The 18,516-nt window shown below is 48.6% G+C and overlaps 1 protein-coding gene across 8 annotated transcripts in view; it reads left to right on the plus strand.

Annotated features, from left to right (window-relative positions):
• Positions 1 to 18,516, plus strand: part of RALGPS1 (Ral GEF with PH domain and SH3 binding motif 1) — a 531,171-nt gene that overhangs the window by 484,174 nt on the left and 28,481 nt on the right. For 6 of the 8 annotated variants that reach the window (XM_075324643.1, XM_075324647.1, XM_075324648.1 and 3 more), the window contains 2 exons: positions 11,831 to 11,957; positions 12,558 to 12,709. The exons of the other annotated variants lie outside the window; for them this stretch is intronic. In XM_075324643.1, coding sequence (XP_075180758.1) covers positions 11,831 to 11,957; positions 12,558 to 12,709 — 279 coding nt within the window. The remainder of the gene's footprint in view (positions 1 to 11,830; positions 11,958 to 12,557; positions 12,710 to 18,516) is intronic. 8 annotated transcript variants of the gene reach the window in all.

Here is an 18,516-nt window from a genome sequence, read left to right on the forward strand (position 1 = left end):
GTCATGGTTGGGGTTTTGAACTGGAGTCTTTGGCAATGGGAAGCCAGAGAAAGGATTGGCAGAGAGGAGAGGCCGGGGAATAGCGAGGGGAGAGGTGGATTAATCGGGCCGCAGAGTTTAGGATAGATAGGAGGGTGCAAGAGTGTTGGAGGGGAGGCCAGAGAGCAGGAGGTTGCAGTAGTTGAGGTGGGAGATGATGGGGGCATGCACTAATGTTTTTGCTGATCCTTGGTTAATGAATGTAGTCGAATCCTTATACAAGGTACAGATGAGACAGGAGCCCTCCTGTACCTGGTAGATGTGTTCACGTGGTCCAGGATTGTCCCCAATAGTAGAATTGCCCCTCATAGTGTGTCTTATTTATTATGCTGCATTTCTACATGAAGGCTGATCATCTCCCATTCCTTATTGTTGGCCTTTTTCTCTGCACATATAAGGAGTGTTCGCTACGATGGAGCCGGAGCGGATTGTTTATAAGACACAGCCGCTGGGCGAGGGCCGGAGGCTTTTTATATAAAGCCATGTTTACAAGTGTAAACCTCTGCTGCTGTGCGAGATGTCAGCGAATTACATACAAATCACATCTGTCATGATGATCTCAGGACGACCGGTTGTGTCTCCAGTGTCCGGGATGTATTGTGGTAGCAAAACTTGTGTGCGTTCCCTATAAAACCTTTTTTTATTAGGTCCATAAATACCAGAATCTGACGTAATGGAAAGTGTCCCCTAATGCGCCGCCAATGGACGACACATTAGAAATCTGCACGGACGATAATTACTTTGTACATAAGAGTTTGTTTATGATCCCAACGCGTTTCACGCCGAGGCATACAATTTTGTTTTTATAGATGGTTCCGCAGTCCGAGGAGGAAATATGATGTCATGTGTGGGGTTGTTTATAAATGGGGCTTTCATCCCGACTGTTACACAAACCCGATGATTAACAAACTGGATTAATTGTTCAGAGGAAAGCTCCGCCGCTGTGTGAACGCAGCCCGGCCACAGAAACGCCATCCATCATGTCAGGAGAGTATTGACCCCATAAACCCCAGCAGACAATAAGTTTCTTGGGAAAATATTTTCTGACGCTCGTTATATAATACAATAAGTGCTGATAGCCGCTGCAGACATGTAATAAATCATCAGGCCCTGATTACTATTCCGGTTTTGACAACATCCTAAGCCTCGTATTCAGACCCACACGTCTTTATTCTGTTAGGGAAATATATTCCAGGTGCTGCAACTTCATGGAGGTCTGAGCTGTAGGACAAGATCGTCATCCAGGAGAGACCACGCTACGTCCTGTGGATACATGTGGGTCCTCGTCACATCTGCTCTAGGTGACACCTAAGGATTGGCTTTGACTTTTTTTTTCCATAAGCGTCTGGAAAATATCGTGTTAGCCAGGTGCCCCATCTTTGGACACTACCTGGACATGATGTGGACAGGGGAGAAAATCTTTATAAAGAGCCAACCTCTACTTACCCAATACATTTCCAGATTTCCCAATTATCTTACGCATTGTCCACACATGGTTGCATGGTCTTTTTGTTAGCCATGTCTACATGGGCATCATTGACATCACCAATGGGGGCCAAAGGGGTCTGCTACCAATGGGAGGACTTTGCTGGTAGCTGCCATACCATTGTATCATCATTTACTATTGCTGTAAGTGTCATGCGCTGTCCGGATCCGCACACACGGATTACTACTACGGCGTAGGACGCTGTTCACATTGCAGACTCCAACAGGCAACCTGGTCTCTCTTAAGTGCTCAGATCGGCTGGGCGTCGGCTGAGTTATTTCACTGCACCAGCCATGCAGGAGTTAATCCTTTTTGGAGCAGGGTGCCACTCTTCTGAGAGCCAGGTTGCTGATTACCGTCCACAGCTGGTCTCCTCCTATTTAAGGCTGGGGAGTATAGTGTTGGGTGAGACCTCTAAGGGGGTCTCTCAGGGTCTCGGAGGAGGATTCCAGGTTAGATCTGCACAGATGTATGTATGAGGAAAAATGACCACACAGACACGCGTCTCTATCCGGGAGAAGCTCAATGCTCTTGTAAAACAATTTGGTGACCAGGGATTTGCTGTCTGCGCTGTATGATAGTTCCCTGGTGTGACTTTCTCCCTCCCCTTTGGTTTATTTTCTCCGGTGTCTTTTTGTCTCCCTTCTGTGTATATTTTTGGTGTGTGTAAGTTTCAGTTTTACCCCTTTGTCTTTGTCTTGTAGGAGGTGTATTACTTTGTGTCCTACCCAACCCTGGGTTGGGGGTGCAGGGGTATTAGGTCAGGGCTGGACAGGAGACAGGGCTAGGTTGGGGACCCGGAACTCCCTACCATTAAGGGTATCTCCGGGGTGAGGAGTGCAGGGGTCCCCCAGTCTTAGGGCCAGCATAGGTTCCCTTTTTGTCCCCTAGTCATCCATGACCGTAAACTCTACGTACATAGGAGCTATTTGGGATGTAAGTTCACCCCTATAGGTGGTAATTACATACCGTGACCAAGGGCATTTCCCAAAACTTTTTTTTCAAACTATACAAATTCTTGCTGTGGATGTTACGGCCGTAATGTGGTTTGTACATTATATAGGACTGGTTAGCACATGGGGGAGGGGGGACTAATCTAACACAAGGGTGGATTATTGTCCCACCTGACCCTACAGGTCACGTCTCCATTATCTGATGCAGTCGGCATGGCGCTCTCATTTCACAGTCAATTTCATCGTTAAAATACTTTGTGTGCGTCACTTACAATAGATTTTACTCCCGATACTTCTTCTTCTTTTCTTTTTTTTTTTATTTTTCGGGTGGATTTTTTCGGGTTATGTAGAATAATAAGTATCTTGTGTACGAAAAGGCCATAAACCCCCAGATACAGAAATCTCCGCGTCTCGTAATGTTCCATGTGCGTAGTCTGAGCCTCAGCAGCAGAAGGAAATTCACCGCAACCTCCAGGAAATAGAGGAGTAATTGTACAGTTGTCGCTTTGTGTTACTGAAGCTTTCATTACATTAATGCTAATTAGCATCATTTTTTTTTTGTATGTGGAACATTCTGCAGTGTTCTCCACAGTGGTATATAGTAACAGCTCCACCCATAGCCGGGGGTCCCACTGTTCCTGAACACAGGGCGCTGCAGTGCCCCATGTCAGCCGAGCTAAGGCTCCACATTTGTACCATTTAGTCTATGGGACTCGTAAAGGCAAGGCAGTCACATAGAGGTCTCGGCCATCGCTTCATTCAAAGGGGGCACATGTGAGCCCTGTTCTAGGGATAGGTAGGAGCTGATTGCTAATCCAACACATAGGAGATAACTCTCCAAGTGAGGACAACCCCTAATCTTTCCGCTAGGTCATACTGCCGGATGCTCAAATCTAACATGCTGTTTGTCTGGATCCTCTACCTGGAGGTCACCGGTCAGTTCCTCTACAAAATTAATTAATTTACAGGCACCGTGTCATTAATGGAAGATATTCAGTGGTAATGTTTTTCACTCCCATGTTGCTGCCATATAGTGTGAGGGAGATATAAAAATTGCCAAGTAGGCGTACACCGAAATCTCTTGCACTTCTAAAGAGGTAAATAGAGAGCAGCTAATACATGGCCACTTCTCCATTCTCGTGGTGTTGAGAGAAGACCCCCTTCTTCATCTCTCAGATGTTGATGACACATCGTCACAGTTGACACAGTCCTGTGGTGTCCGGTTATAGAAGGTTGCAGCGTTTGGCTGCACAAACTGCTCCCTGACCTTGTATTATTCCTGCTTGGTGTATTTTGTATTCTATGTATCTCCTGTGTTTGGTTTTCATCCCTTTCTTTTTAGGACCTTGCGGATTTCCTCACCCTTTCAGCTGTTTGTTATCAGCACTTCCCTCGGTGTCTTTATATACCGTCATTCCCCCTTACTCTGTTGCTGATGGTAGGTCTAAGACTATGTGCCCACGGCAGTTTGTACCTGCGGATATATCCGCAGGTACATCCGCAGGTTTCCCGCAGCTGCTCGCCGTACAGCGAAATAGCTGTGGTAAACCTGCGGACATTCCTGCGGCTTACCTGCTGAAGTCCCGGCCTCTATCTCCATAGTGGAGAGCCGGGATTTCCGCAGATATTTCCGCAGAAAGAATTTACATGCAATTACGTGCGGATGCGGGACATCCGCAGCATATTCCGCAGCCGCATGTATCCGCAGCATGGACACAGCACTCCCCAAATCCCATAGGGTAACATGGGGAGTGTCTGTACATGCTGAAACCTGCGGATTTACCTGGATCCAGAAAATCCGCGGATTTTCCGCAGATAAATCCGCAGGTTTAATCTCCCGTGGGCACATAGCCTAACACCATTAACAAGTGTTCAGTGCAAGTAGTCAGCTTCTATACATCTGGAGAAACTTTGTGGTTGTTGAAGTTCCTCTCCCTAAGGGTACCGTCACACTAAGCGATGCTCCAGCGATCCCACCAGCAACCTGACCTGGCAGGGATCGCCGGAGCGTCACTACACGGGTTGCTGGTGAGCTGTCACACAGGCAGATCTCACCAGTAACCAGTGACCAGCCCCCAGCCAGCAGCGCTGCGTGGAAGCGATGCTGCGGTTAGTAACTAAAGGTAAATATCGGGTAACCAACCCGATATTTACCTTGGTTACCAGCGCACACCGCTTAGCGCTGGCTCCCTGCGCTCCTAGCCAGAGTACACATGGGGTTAATTACCCAATGTGTAGTCTGGCTATGTATGCAGGGAGCCGGCACTGGCAGCTGAGAGCGGCGGGCGCTGGTAACGAAGGTAAATATCGGGTAACCAAGGTAAGGGCTTCTTGGTTACCCGATGTTTACATTGGTTACCAGCGTCCGCAGAAGCCGGCTCCTGCTGCCTGCACATTCAGTTGTTGCTGTCTCGCTGTCACACACAGCGATGTGCGCTTCACAGCGGGACAGCAACAACTAAAAAATGGTCCAGGACATTCAGCAACAACCAACGACCTCACAGCAGGGGCCAGGTTGTTGCTGGATGTCACACACAGCAACATCGCTAGCAACATCGCTGCTACGTCACAAAATTCGTGCCTCAGCAGCATGTTGCTAGCGATGTTGCTTAGTGTGACGGTACCTTAAGTCATCTGGAGAAACTTTGTGGTTGTTGTAGTTCCTCTCCCTGAGTCATCTGGAGATAAGTTTCTTTTACTTTCCCCATTTGTTATCACCGTGTCTTCTTTAGAGCTCAGTGGGTTTGACTTAGCGCTCATCCCATCCGCTCCCTACCTAGGGCCTACTTCAGGGTCAGGTATCCAGCTTGGCACATAAGTGCAGAACCCATCTAGGGTGATGAGAGAAGCCAGGGCCCAGATCTAGGTTTGGTCAGGGGTCACTATCTCCCCTTTTCCTAGACACAGAGTTTCCCTTTTGCCATCGCTTGATACTTCCCTGTATCTAGCGTGACACAGATCTTGTGAATATGCAGCACATAGCGGAGATAGGATTCCCTCTTTAAGGCTGCACTCACGCATTTGTAGGAGTGTCTCTATTTGAAAGAAATTACCCTTTTTTTCTGATCCGTTTTTTCTCTGAAGCAGGTGGACTGTCTGAACTTTTTTTTACCCATTCACTCTCAGCAGTGGATCAGTTAAAAATTGATGAAACTTGGTTTGAAAATTGAACTACAAAGTCTGTCTCCTGCGTATGATTGGGTTGAAACAGACAGGCCGAGTCTCCGCCACAAAACGGATGAGAAGAGGACAGGCCGTAAGTCTGACCGATCAGGGACACGTCCATTTTAAAAACTGATGTGTGTATAAAAAAATGAAACTATGAGTCTGTGTGCTGCCGAGAATACGGACAGCACACGGACGTGTCATTGATGTGTGAATGCAGCCTTAAGGCCACTTTACACACAGAGATAAATCTTTGGCAGATCTGTGGTTGCAGTGAAATCATGGACATATTGTTTCATTTGTACAAAGCCACAAACCTGGCACTGATTGTCCACAATTTCACTGCAACCACAGATCTGCCACAGATTTATCTGTGTGTGTAAAGTGGCCTTTAGTCTGGAGTAACAATGGGCGCTCCGCAGAACTTTATTAAAAAGGTAAAAAAGATCTTTTTGGCAAGTGACACTAATATGGTTTGAAGTGACGGCTCTCAGGACATTGTGCAGGCGTCTTCGCTATCGGGAATGGAGAAGTAATAAGACCGGCACGGCCGCACATTTGCTCCTTCTTAGAGTCCTCAGACAGTTCTCTGCTCCTCTTTCTTAGTGCGGCACACACAGACACACAATGTAAAGATTCACTCAACTTCTCCCCTTGTTATCAGGTTTCAGGTGTGATTTCTATATTGCCCACATCTGTTACTTACCACCGGGGAGTATGAGCGATCATCACACACTGGAAACAAAGTTGTTAATCCATAATTTTGGAAAGGTGCCCACAATTTTTGGAGGTTTTGGGTGACATTATGTCCAGTTTGCCCTTTTTTCTTTTCTGTGTTATTCCAATACACATAAAGGAAATAAACCTGTGTATAGCAAAATGGGTAATTACAATAATTTTCTGGGAGAACAGTTTCACAATTTCAAGGGTGCCAACACTTTCGGCCATGACTGTATTAGCAGCCCTTAGAGAGGCACGTGCGGACGTGGCTCAGTAGGTATGTTTCCGGTAGCGTCGCCATGCAGAGCTGTTTCCTGCAGGTAAATAGGAGCCGGCCGTGCACGCTGCTCTGTCCCTGCGTGACTTCCTACACAGCGGCCGTATGATTGATGACTTATATTCCAGCTGCCAGGAGTTATAGTGTCATTTCTTACAATTAGCAGGACCTGTACGATGTGACATCTGCACAGTGCAGAATATTCCCAGCACACCGTGTCCGTCTGCGTGTGTGCGCACATTATGTAGGAGCATGGAGGCAATCTCACCAAATGCAGGTGACCTGCCCCATACAGGGGGGAAGTCACACCATCACTATAGAATTAAAAGTCTTTATTAAAGTAGCAATTTGTAGAATGTGAGCCCCAATGGGGACAGTGTTGCTGCTGTATGTAAAGCGCTGCGGAATATGTTGGCGCTGTATAAAAAAAATAAAGGATTTTAGCTATGAGGATCTCCTCTCCGCAGCTGATTTTAGTTTCCCCCAGTCCTGGGAGGATATTATTTACATAAAGCCGACACCGAGAGATTTTGGTGGAGCTACATGAAAACAAATATCGTCCCGCATAAGTCATGCGTGTTAGCATTAACAGCTCACCATCATCAATCACCCGCCGGACAGTTCCCAGAGCTGTCAATCACGTCTCCACAAGTGGCAGCGCCTTGTATTCACTGGTTGTCATGCATATAGTCCGGCCTTGGGTAGTGTAAGAGTGCGGGGTCTCGGGTGGGCTCACAGGGGAGGAATATATACAGCTCAGTTTGGCCCTATCCCTCTTCCAGGGCTGGTAGGAATGGGCACACGGCTCCTTTGCTCAGAAGGCGCCACATTATCCGCCTGGTTAGGTGCTCGGCTATTTGCAGATGTGTCTAGTGTTGTTCGCTACTTGGATGCAGCTATAAATCCCCACAGATAGGGGGCGCCATTACAGTTCTGTACAGCACCCACATACACACACATTTTCCTCTTGTAAGTCCAGTGATAAACCTTCCCAAACATTTCTCGTAATGATTTCCAGTGATTTTATGAGCACATGCTCTAGGCACGTGTCTTCAGCCGTAGATGCACGTCTCTCTCAGGGGAAAAAGGAGGATAGTTTTTTTTGGAAGCCATTTTTAACTGTAAAGTTTATTTCCTTGTCTGTTAAGTGCCAGAGTGACTCATACCCCAAGTGTGAGAATCCAGAAACTCCACTCAACACACACACAAAAGCCAGAGAAATAAAAGCTCCGCCGCGCAGCACATTGTCTCCTGGAGTCCAGCGGGTCACTACGCCGCGTCTCCACCGGGTGCAGTAAAGCGCTCCTGGTGGCCTGGATGAAGGGGGCAGCAACAAAGCCTGGAACCGGGGCACGTGGGTCATCTTACTCTGTACCACACGGTCAATAATTCTGGCATTTCTCCTTTCACTATGGCAATCAAAACTAGTAACATAAAGCGCTATCCTCTGTAGCTGGGCAGTCACTTCTAAATGGGTTCATACTAACCTGATAAATCTCAATGTTCTCCATCCGCCATGAGTCCGCTGTGGTCCAGCTACATCCAGTTATCCAGACTTTGAGCATTTAGGATGTGTAAAAACCTAGACGGCCCTGAGATTAGTAGCCAGGTAACAGCAGCTGGTTCAGGTTCTCCTTACATTAGTGATTCTAAGTCCCTGTGTCAAGGGAGGAATTTAGGTGAAGACCGCTAATTGTATCTTCATACAGGGTATGCAGAGACGGTGCCGTATTAGCTGTATATCAGTGCCAATATATCAATGTATAAGACAATGAACACACAGACATGCTCTCTCTCTTTCAGCCAGCGTCATCCACTGAACTCGTGTATTGCAAAACACCCAATTATACAGTTTGCATCTCTAACCTTGAAGCTAGAACAAGGGAGTAAGGAGTATTTCACTCCCTATTTTCTCCCAGCACATTGTTTGTTTCTTGTACATTCTTTCTGTGTGAAAGCTACTGATAAAACTTTGCACCTTCACATTCTGGCTTCATTATCTTTGGTGAACTCCTTCATAACTATACAGCTTAGAATTATTTTATGGGTCTATGCGATGGCTACATAGACAGACAGATTATTATGCAACTACATCTATATTTTGATTATTTACATACACAGATATACTTATTACGTTTAAAAAAACAAACTACAGCTGAGGCGACCTCCACACCTGCTCCACAACACCTTAGACGTCAGGCATTTTATCATAGGATCCTTCATTTTCAGTTATGGCATATGGCCAGGATTGGATGTCACATTCTGCATCGTCCGGTCCTGACTCTTCTCTGTAGAAAATGTCACCCCAGCCCCATTTGGGCAAAGAAAGATAAATCTAAGGCATCTAGCTGTTTCTCCAGGGCTGGGACCAATAAGGGGTGTCCCATCAGCAGGAACACCACCATGAATAAGTTATTATAGAGCATTTGTCAGGTGATTTTCTAGTACAGAGTTAATGGTATTTTGGAACAGGGTTTGGACAGCCCCTTTCAGGATCAGTAACTTTTATTGCTCTAGCTTATCCTGTTATCTTGTTGTAAGCTCTGAAAAATTCAGTTTTGCATGCCGGCCAGTCAAGTATATGTAAATCCAAACTAAATAAGCTCCGCTCCCCACCGTCCGGCAGGAATAGTAAATGATGGTGAAGAGTTTTATCATCACTGATGGACATGGTCGTGGGGAGCAGTTTCCCCCTCATTAGCACAGATGTGTCCCTCACCTATCCGGTCCGCATTGTGTCGGCTGTAGGTGACGGCCACTGATGATGTATAGTTAATAGAGTTCATTGTGTTTCAAAGTTTTCTTTGCTTTTTTATTCTTTTGTTCCAGTAATTTCAGTATCCGTTCATTGTTTGGAAGGATTTAGATTTCATCATATAGATATTATCATATAAATTACAGAACTATAAGAATATAAGTTTGGATTAAAATACAAGCAATATACGGTATATTCTGTAATAAGTAAATGGTAACAGTAGATGTAAATAACAAAGCTATCCCTCGGTGACCAGGTGGACCCAGACGGGACGGCCCGATGCCTCCTCGAGTATTAAACCCTCAGCCGACCTCAATATAATAAGGGTATGGGCTGCAGAGAGGTCTCCTCCTTTGTGGATTTTGTGGCTCACCTAATATTAATTATTTTCCAAGTTGCTCCTTAGTAATTTACTATTAATTGTAACCGACCAGCATTTTGCAGCTTGTTGCTGTGGAGCCGATAAATGACAAATTCCAAGGAAAGGATCGATCTTTATTTTATATAGAAGAGAATTGCATTTCTACCAGTCACAATGTGTGGCCATTATTAGAATACCTACAGAGTAAAGGCGCTGACTACATTAGTCTGTATCCTGCTATAAAGCAGCCTGTGTCTACAGATAGGAAGAATGGTCCTCACTGCCTCCCGTCCCTGGTATCACTACCGGCCCATTTACCCAGGAGCATAGTAGAGATGTTCCCGATCATCGGCCGTGTAGACGTGCCGCCGATCGGCCGTGTAGACATGCCGCCGATCAGCCGTGTAGACATGCCGCCGATCAGCCGTGTAGACATGCCGCCGATCAGCCGTGTAGACGTGCTGCCGATCAGCCGTGTAGACGTGCCGCCGATCAGCCGTGTAGACGTGCCGCCGATCAGCCGTGTAGACATGCCGCCGATCAGGTGTGTAGACATGCCGCCGATCAGGTGTGTAGACATGCCGCCGATCAGCCGTGTAGACATGCCGCCGATCAGCCGTGTAGACATGCCGCCGATCGGCCGTGTAGACATGCCGCCGATCGGCCGTGTAGACATGCCGCAGATCGGCCGTGTAGACGTGCCGCCGATCAGCCGTGTAGACGTGCCGCCGATCAGCCGTGCAGACATGCCGCCGATCAGCCGTGCAGACATGCCGCCGATCAGCCGTGTAGACATGCCGCCGATCGGCCGTGTAGACATGCCGCCGATCGGCCGTGTAGACATGCCGCCGATCAGCCGTGTAGACATGCCGCCGATCAGCCGTGTAGACGTGCTGCCGATCAGCCGTGTAGACGTGCCGCCGATCAGCCGTGTAGACGTGCCGCCGATCAGCCGTGTAGACATGCCGCCGATCAGGTGTGTAGACATGCCGCCGATCAGGTGTGTAGACATGCCGCCGATCAGCCGTGTAGACATGCCGCCGATCAGCCGTGTAGACATGCCGCCGATCGGCCGTGTAGACATGCCGCCGATCGGCCGTGTAGACGTGCCGCAGATCGGCCGTGTAGACGTGCCGCCGATCAGCCGTGTAGACGTGCCGCCGATCAGCCGTGCAGACATGCCGCCGATCAGCCGTGCAGACATGCCGCCGATCAGCCGTGTAGACATGCCGCCGATCGGCCGTGTAGACATGCCGCCGATCAGCCGTGTAGACATGCCGCCGATCAGCCGTGTAGACATGCCGCCGATCAGCCGTGTAGACGTGCTGCCGATCAGCCGTGTAGACGTGCCGCCGATCAGCCGTGTAGACGTGCCGCCGATCAGCCGTGTAGACATGCCGCCGATCAGGTGTGTAGACATGCCGCCGATCAGGTGTGTAGACATGCCGCCGATCAGCCGTGTAGACATGCCGCCGATCAGCCGTGTAGACATGCCGCCGATCGGCCGTGTAGACATGCCGCCGATCGGCCGTGTAGACATGCCGCAGATCGGCCGTGTAGACGTGCCGCCGATCAGCCGTGTAGACGTGCCGCCGATCAGCCGTGCAGACATGCCGCCGATCAGCCGTGCAGACATGCCGCCGATCAGCCGTGTAGACATGCCGCCGATCGGCCGTGTAGACATGCCGCCGATCAGCCGTGTAGACATGCCGCCGATCAGCCGTGTAGACATATCTCCGATCAGCCGTGTAGACATGCCGCCGATCAGCCGTGTACTGGGACACGTCGCTTATGGGCTGTACCTGGCCTGAAAGCATTTACAGGTATGGAGATCCCAGGATCCTGACACCGCACATCGGGAAGACACTAGGGATCAGTACTGGCATAGGTGTTTGTGATTGCAGCCATAGAGCGAGTGATCGCAGCAGCAGCAGTGACCCCTGCAGGTGATGGTAATTATTGTCATACAGACACATTGTAATAGTTCTCCATATCATCGCGTGTTGGCTAGGGCCACTTCATTGTAGTGTGGGAATATCTGAGTGTTTCAGTATCAGTTCATCTCTATCGTCAGGTCCCTCCGAGATGACGGCTACCATGAGATACAACAGACGGCCGACCTGCCCGGATGCGTCAGTGGCCACTCATCTCCCAACTCCACCCGTCTCCAGACATAGGAAGAGCCGCAGCTTAGGAAACAAGTGGGTTTTAAGCGCTGGCACAGGCCGCACATTATATTATTATTTGGTTTGTATTTTCCTGAATTTATATTAGTAGTAAGATAACGATCCGCTGTGTGCGGCCAGGACTATTCCCCAGCACTACATTACTGGGAAGCGGGCTGTGGAGTATTGCTATGGACAACCCCTCTTAGAACATATTTAGGATTGCCTTGTGTCATCCTGCTCCCCGCCCGGGATATATGATGTATACAGTTGCATGTGACATGTGCAGCCACTGAGTACGAGCCCCGGTCTGCCACTGGATTCACTACTCCGTCTGATGGCACGTACCCCAACCTATGGCTCTCCAGCTCCTGCAAAACTACGACTCCTAGGAAGCTGGGATTTGTAGTTCTGCAGCCACTGTAGAGCCACAGGTTAGAGATCGCTGACCCCTCTGCATGTACATGTAGCTTTCTAGCACACAGGGAGCAAAGGTTAAAGCTTTTTGTCAATTGTGCCTTTATTTGATGACCACAGCTTTTCGTTATACATTGACTTTTTGCTCATTTGCCGCCTCATTCATGAACATGTGTGAAATGAATGGACTTTCTCTGGCTTCTCTCTCCATGTATCCAGCGTGATGTGTCAGTTCAGTGTTGTAGAAAGTAAGAGTGCCACATTTCCATCAGAGAAACAGCGCCACCTGCTGGACGACAGTGTCCTCGAGTCCCAGAGCCCTGCGAAGAGCAATGCGCAGACGTCAGCCTTTACCAATGGCGTTTCCATAGGTAAGTGCTCGATACAAAAGGTCTATTGTACATCTCATTACTACCACATCCTGCGGCTTTCTCATCTCTTTTGTTACTAACACATTGAATTATCCATACCTGAAGCTTCACTAATCATCATGGCTGGAAAGTATTTCTACAGAGTATAGCAATACATGGGGTGTGCACACAATTGTCATTGGCTGTAGGAGAATACAGGGTTTCCAGTGCCCCTGCTAAATAGGTGGTAGACGCAGCGTTTATCAGTGCTGTGCCCTCAGGGTCAGTATTGTGTCTCCGTACACAGAAGATAGCGATTGGATATCCCTCGACCCCATAACATGCATGCTGGGATCAGCCGAGCGTCTATGGTCATCTCAATGGGATAAATCCCTGATTAAGGGGGAGACGGATCAGGTACGGTGTATCTTCGGCTCGATGGTGTAATACAGTCAATAGCAGCATTATAGTGTACGATGCAGAGAAAAGGTCTCTCACTACCCGCCGCGAGTCCTGTCCTTACTGATCAGACAATATGGCACTTCTGGTGTATATGCCACTATCGGACCACCCCTGTTTACTCATAAAGACCCCAATACCGTAGTAACAGTGTGTACTGGCCTCTTGCAGCGGCGCCATTCCAGTGATGCCGCTGTTACCAGATAGTGATGTGGCTGCTTGTGTCAGGTACTCGCTGCAGCCTTTACTACATCTGCTGGCATGTGACACAACAAGTCCCACGTGTGGGGATAGTGGTGCCGCTGCACGTGGTGGGCATCCACTGTCTATATTGCAATTGGGGTCCTGAGATGATTAGGGTGGGGTTATCTAGTAGTGGATGACCCCTTTAAAGGGAACCTGCCAGGTCCAACATGCCCCCAGAACCACGTGCAGTTCTGGGTGCATATTCCTAACTGTCCCAGCAAAGACAAAGAGATCGTTAGAAAACGTATTTCTAAAGATCCTTTATGATATGCTAATGAGCGCAGGGACTAGTCCAAAGGGCGCCATTTCCCCTGACTAGTCCGCCCTCTTAGCATGGTAACCTGCTATCAATGCCCATTACCCAGCGTCATTGGCGGTGATGCGCGTACCTGTGTCCGTTGTCACCGCCAACGACGCCGGGTTTAGGCTCAGTACGCGTGATCAGAAGACTGGGCACTTCCGCACTAGACCTCTCTGAAGCCGGGACGCGTACACACCGCGCATGACCGGAAGCGCGGCAGACTAGTAGCCAGGCACGTCAATGACGCTAAATTGATCATTTTCTGTGTACAGTATACACTTCATGTACATATACGTCAGCCTTCTTCAGTAGAACTGATGGATGCAAAACAAACATGAAAAAAAATATAAAAATAAAGTCCACATAAGTTTCAAAAGGGTAACAAAAATAAAAGCAAAGAAAATCCATATGGCAAAAGACTGTAATGAGGGGAAAAGGATAGGAGGGGATGAGAACTGGAGTGATCGGTACATGAGGGGCTCCAACTAAAAAGATACAGGCTTAGTGACACAGGTGCGCAAGAAACAAGGTGTGCCTGCAGTATCTGCTGCTAATGTACTGGGCTATTACCAGGGGAGGTTTCCTGTGTGAGCTACTTGTTTAAAGGGGTCTATAAGAAGCTGCGGCCACCACCAGCGGGCTCTTATATACAGTATTGTAACATGCTGTATATAAGAGCCCAGGCCGCTGTGTAGAACGTAAAAATCACTTTATAATACTCACATAAACGGTCGGTGCGGTGCAGACTGGTCGGATTGGGTGTGTCCATTCTCCGGTGCCAGCGCCTCCTCTTTCGGCCATCTTTGTCCTCCTTCTTCTGAAGCCTGTGTGCATGACGCGTCCTACGTCATCCACATAAGCCGGCATTGAGGTCCTGCGCAGGCACAGGCACACTTTAATCTGCCCTGAGCAGGGAAGATCAAAGTATTGATTGCCAATGACACTGGGAATTGAGTAGCATATTAGCACAATCCTATGGGCGTGCTAACATGCTAAGACTAGTCGGGGGAAATAACGCCCTTGTGACTAGTCCCTGCGCTCATTAGCATACGATAAAGGATCTTTAGAAACACATTTTCTAAAGATCTCTTTATCTATGCTACTAGATACAGGGACGCCACTTTTACTGACTACTGATTTAGATTCCAATGGTATTGCCCCAATTTATCCAGACCTGCGCTGTTCATGAAGGGGGTGTGCTGGAGTCAGAGGCTCACCCCTCTAAATAAATCAGGCACCTCTGAGCAGTGGCGAGCACCTCCATGCACCTCACCACATATCTTACTCCAGTCTAGGACTGGAGTAAGCTTTTGGATATAATGTACGCTCCACTCATCGTGAATTAGACAAGCTGTGGAGTCACATCCCCATTACTACCAGTCTGCGGAAACTGGCATGAAAAAAGTAATTAACAGATTTCTGGCATAATCGCTTGGATGAATGGGGCTGGTGTGGTTAAATTCAAGAGGCTCTGACACTGCAGTCATCAGAGGATTATCACTAAAGGACTCAAACCTGCTGCCATGTAGTTTTCCATATCCAGGAGCTCTGTAGAATCCTGCCTCCATCACTGATTGGTAGCTTTCTGCCTATGCACAGTGCACTCAGAAAGCTGCCAAATCAGTGGTGTGGGTGGGGTTATATAGAGCGCAGCATTCAGAGCTCTGCTGCAGCAAGTAGCACATCGCTGGAATCAGGGTCTCTGCTGCTGTCAGATGGGGCCGCAAAACCCAGTGACAGATTTCCTACAGAGTAGACATAAATGCGCATTCGTGTTTGTGTGAGTGTAGAAGCGTTGTGCACCGTTCCCTCAGTGGCCTCATCAGTAAATGTCGAGTGTAACCCGTCTCTCCAGGATGGAATGACGAATTGAAAATATTTTCCCACCTGTTCGCGGCCTCCGTCAGATTTATGACACCCCCCGAAAGCTGAACCCATCTCCTCTAAGAACACTTAGCTCATGGCTGGGAGCGGGGAGCCGGGCGCTTTATACAGGCGCTGGGTGACACGCCACACTCGACAGGTGAAAGAAGAGCGAAGAAAGTGTAAAGTGTCAGCGAGCTCAGGATGATCATCCATTATACAAGTCCTTATTATATACAAGTCATTGTTGTTAGTGCTCAGATGTTACAGGCCTGAACGTTTACAGCTTTACTGCTATTGTGACCCCATGACAACTCTCATGGTCAGATGAGTCACAGTGAAGAGGGTTCACAAGTACAAGACCTGTTGATGCTGATTGAAAGACATGTTTTCTGATGAATACAGGGAGGAATTGGTTGTGCGAAACAAATGTACTTATCTGTGGAGCCCTGGTGTAAATAGCAAGGTATGGGTAAGACCGGGCCCAGACGGTATGGGGGGACGGGGCCTAGACGGTATGGGTAAGACCGGGCCCAGACAGTATGGGGGGACGGGGCCTGGACGGTATGGGGGGACGGGGTCCAGACGGTATGGGGGGACGGGGTCCAGACGGTATGGGTGGGCCGGGTCCAGACGGTATGGGGGGACGGGGTCCAGACGGTATGGGGGGACGGGGTCCAGACGGTATGGGGGGACGGGGTCCAGACGGTATGGGTGGGCCGGGTCCAGACGGTATGGGGGGGCCGGGTCCAGACAGTATGGGGGGGGCCGGGTCCAGACGGTATGGGGGGGGCCGGGTCCAGACGGTATGGGGGGGACGGGGCCCAGACGGTATGGGTAAGACCGGGCACAGACGGTATGGGGGGCCGGGTCCAGACGGTATGGGGGGGCGGGCGGATCCAGACGGTATGGGTAAGACCGGGCACAGACGGTATGGGTAAGACCGGGCCCAAACTGTATGGGGGGGCCGGGCCCAAGCTGTATGAGTGGTAGGGTCCAGATGGTATGGGGGGGCCGGGTCCAGACGGTATGGGGGGCCGGGCCCAAATGGTACGGGCAAGACCGGGCCCAGACGGTACGGGCAAGACCGGGCCCAGACGGTACGGGCAAGACCGGGCCCAGACGGTGCGGGCAAGACCGGGCCCAGACGGTACGGGCAAGACCGGGCCCAAACTGTATGAGTGGTAGGGTCCAGACGGTATGGGGGGGGCCGGGCCCAGACGGTATGGGGGGGGGGGCCGGGCCCAGACGGTATGGGGGGGGGGGGGGTCGGGCCCAGACTGTAATTGTAAAATTGCAGCAAAAATACAGGTGAACAATGCCAAAGAGTTGAGGTAGTACAAAAACTGGAGAAAAGGAGTAATAGTGCTGCTTTTCTCCTGTTTTTGTATCTGTGCATGGAGTATGCTTTCTGCCCTTTTGACTTTACATCTTTTTAGGGGGGCACATATGTTTTTATCCATATGGATATTGCTATTTAGAGTTGTAGTAGTAGCGCTCCTCCTAGCGCCTGCATGCCGGGACGCTCTGCCCTAATCTGGCCCAATCATTACTCCAGGACCAAGTGATGAATGCTGCGAGGGTTGTTTGGTGCTTGTGGATTTGAATACGTAAAAGTCATTTTTTAATCCCTCGTCTGTGTGAATAAGGTCTAGTGTTAGTGAGATACATAAATGTGAGTCAGGTCTTGCTGCGGTAGTCTCCATATTTACAGCACATCCCCTGCAGTTTGCTCAGACCGTCTCTGTGATGACAGGGAAGCTTCCCAAGTAAATACTAATCATCAGATACAAATGTCCAGCAATCTATTAACGGCTGCACTGGAGATATTAGTAAATACGCCATTCACTCTGCTGAATGTAGAGACCTTCTGCTGATCTGTGTCCGGGAACAGCTGACGACAGCCGGCCTCCCAAACTAAATAGAGGTGTGAGGGATGATGAGTGCGGCAGAGACATCACACATGCCTCCTACACGAAACAGGGAACATCGAAATATCAGCCTGTCTGGCAGTGGAAGAGGATGATGGATTACAGCTAAATGTGAAATAAATAGCGCCATCCCTGGACGTAGGGTGCACTACACATAACATAAAGATCTCCTGTATATTGATTGACATGTGAGTTTCTGGCTGGATGACTTGAAGCAATGGCCGACCTGAGCTGTCCCAGTATCCACCAAGTATTGAGCTGGAAGAGTTCACAGGGTCACCTAACACGTAGATCTTGATTGTATAATGACAGAAACAATCGTACAAACTATGACCGGTATACTTGCTCAGTTAGAATAGGGTATCTGATAGACTTCATTACTGACATCAACCCCATGAGCCATTACCCTGATTGCCACCACACCAGGGCAACTGGGACGAGCTGGGCAAAGTGGCAGAATTTGGAGCATTTAATGAATGTGCCACTTTTGGGACAGCTGTTCGCTGCTATTTTTAGGCATGGAAGGGCCCAATAACCATGGACCTTCCCAGCCCGATCATACCAGCCCCAGTTTATCAAGAAACCTGCACCTGGCCCTCTTACCGCTTTTTTACCCTGCTTTATGGAACGAATAAAGAACGGATTTGGATTTTTACTGTGAGTGCTGTGGCTTTCTTTCTTATTGTGGACTATCCAGTTATCAAAAATACTGAGAAGCCCATGTGGTTTAGTTTTTTTTTGTTGTTTTTTTTTTTTTTTTTTTTTTTTTAATTATTATATTCTGATACCCATAACTTTTTTTTTTTATTTTTCGGTAGATAAAGTTGTCCGGGGGTTTGCTTTCGTGGGACAAACTGATTTTTACCAGTACCATTTTGGGGTAAATAGGGCTTTTTGATATTCTAATTCATTTTTTTGGAAGAAGGCTTGAACAAGAAAAACAAATCTGAAATTGTTTATTTTTGGGAGTTGACTTTATGGTATTATTGACATGCCAACTTTATTTTGCATGTCAATAAGAATATGGT

This window comes from Anomaloglossus baeobatrachus, chromosome 9 (genome assembly GCF_048569485.1).
Source record: "Anomaloglossus baeobatrachus isolate aAnoBae1 chromosome 9, aAnoBae1.hap1, whole genome shotgun sequence".
NCBI lineage: Eukaryota > Metazoa > Chordata > Amphibia > Anura > Aromobatidae > Anomaloglossus > Anomaloglossus baeobatrachus.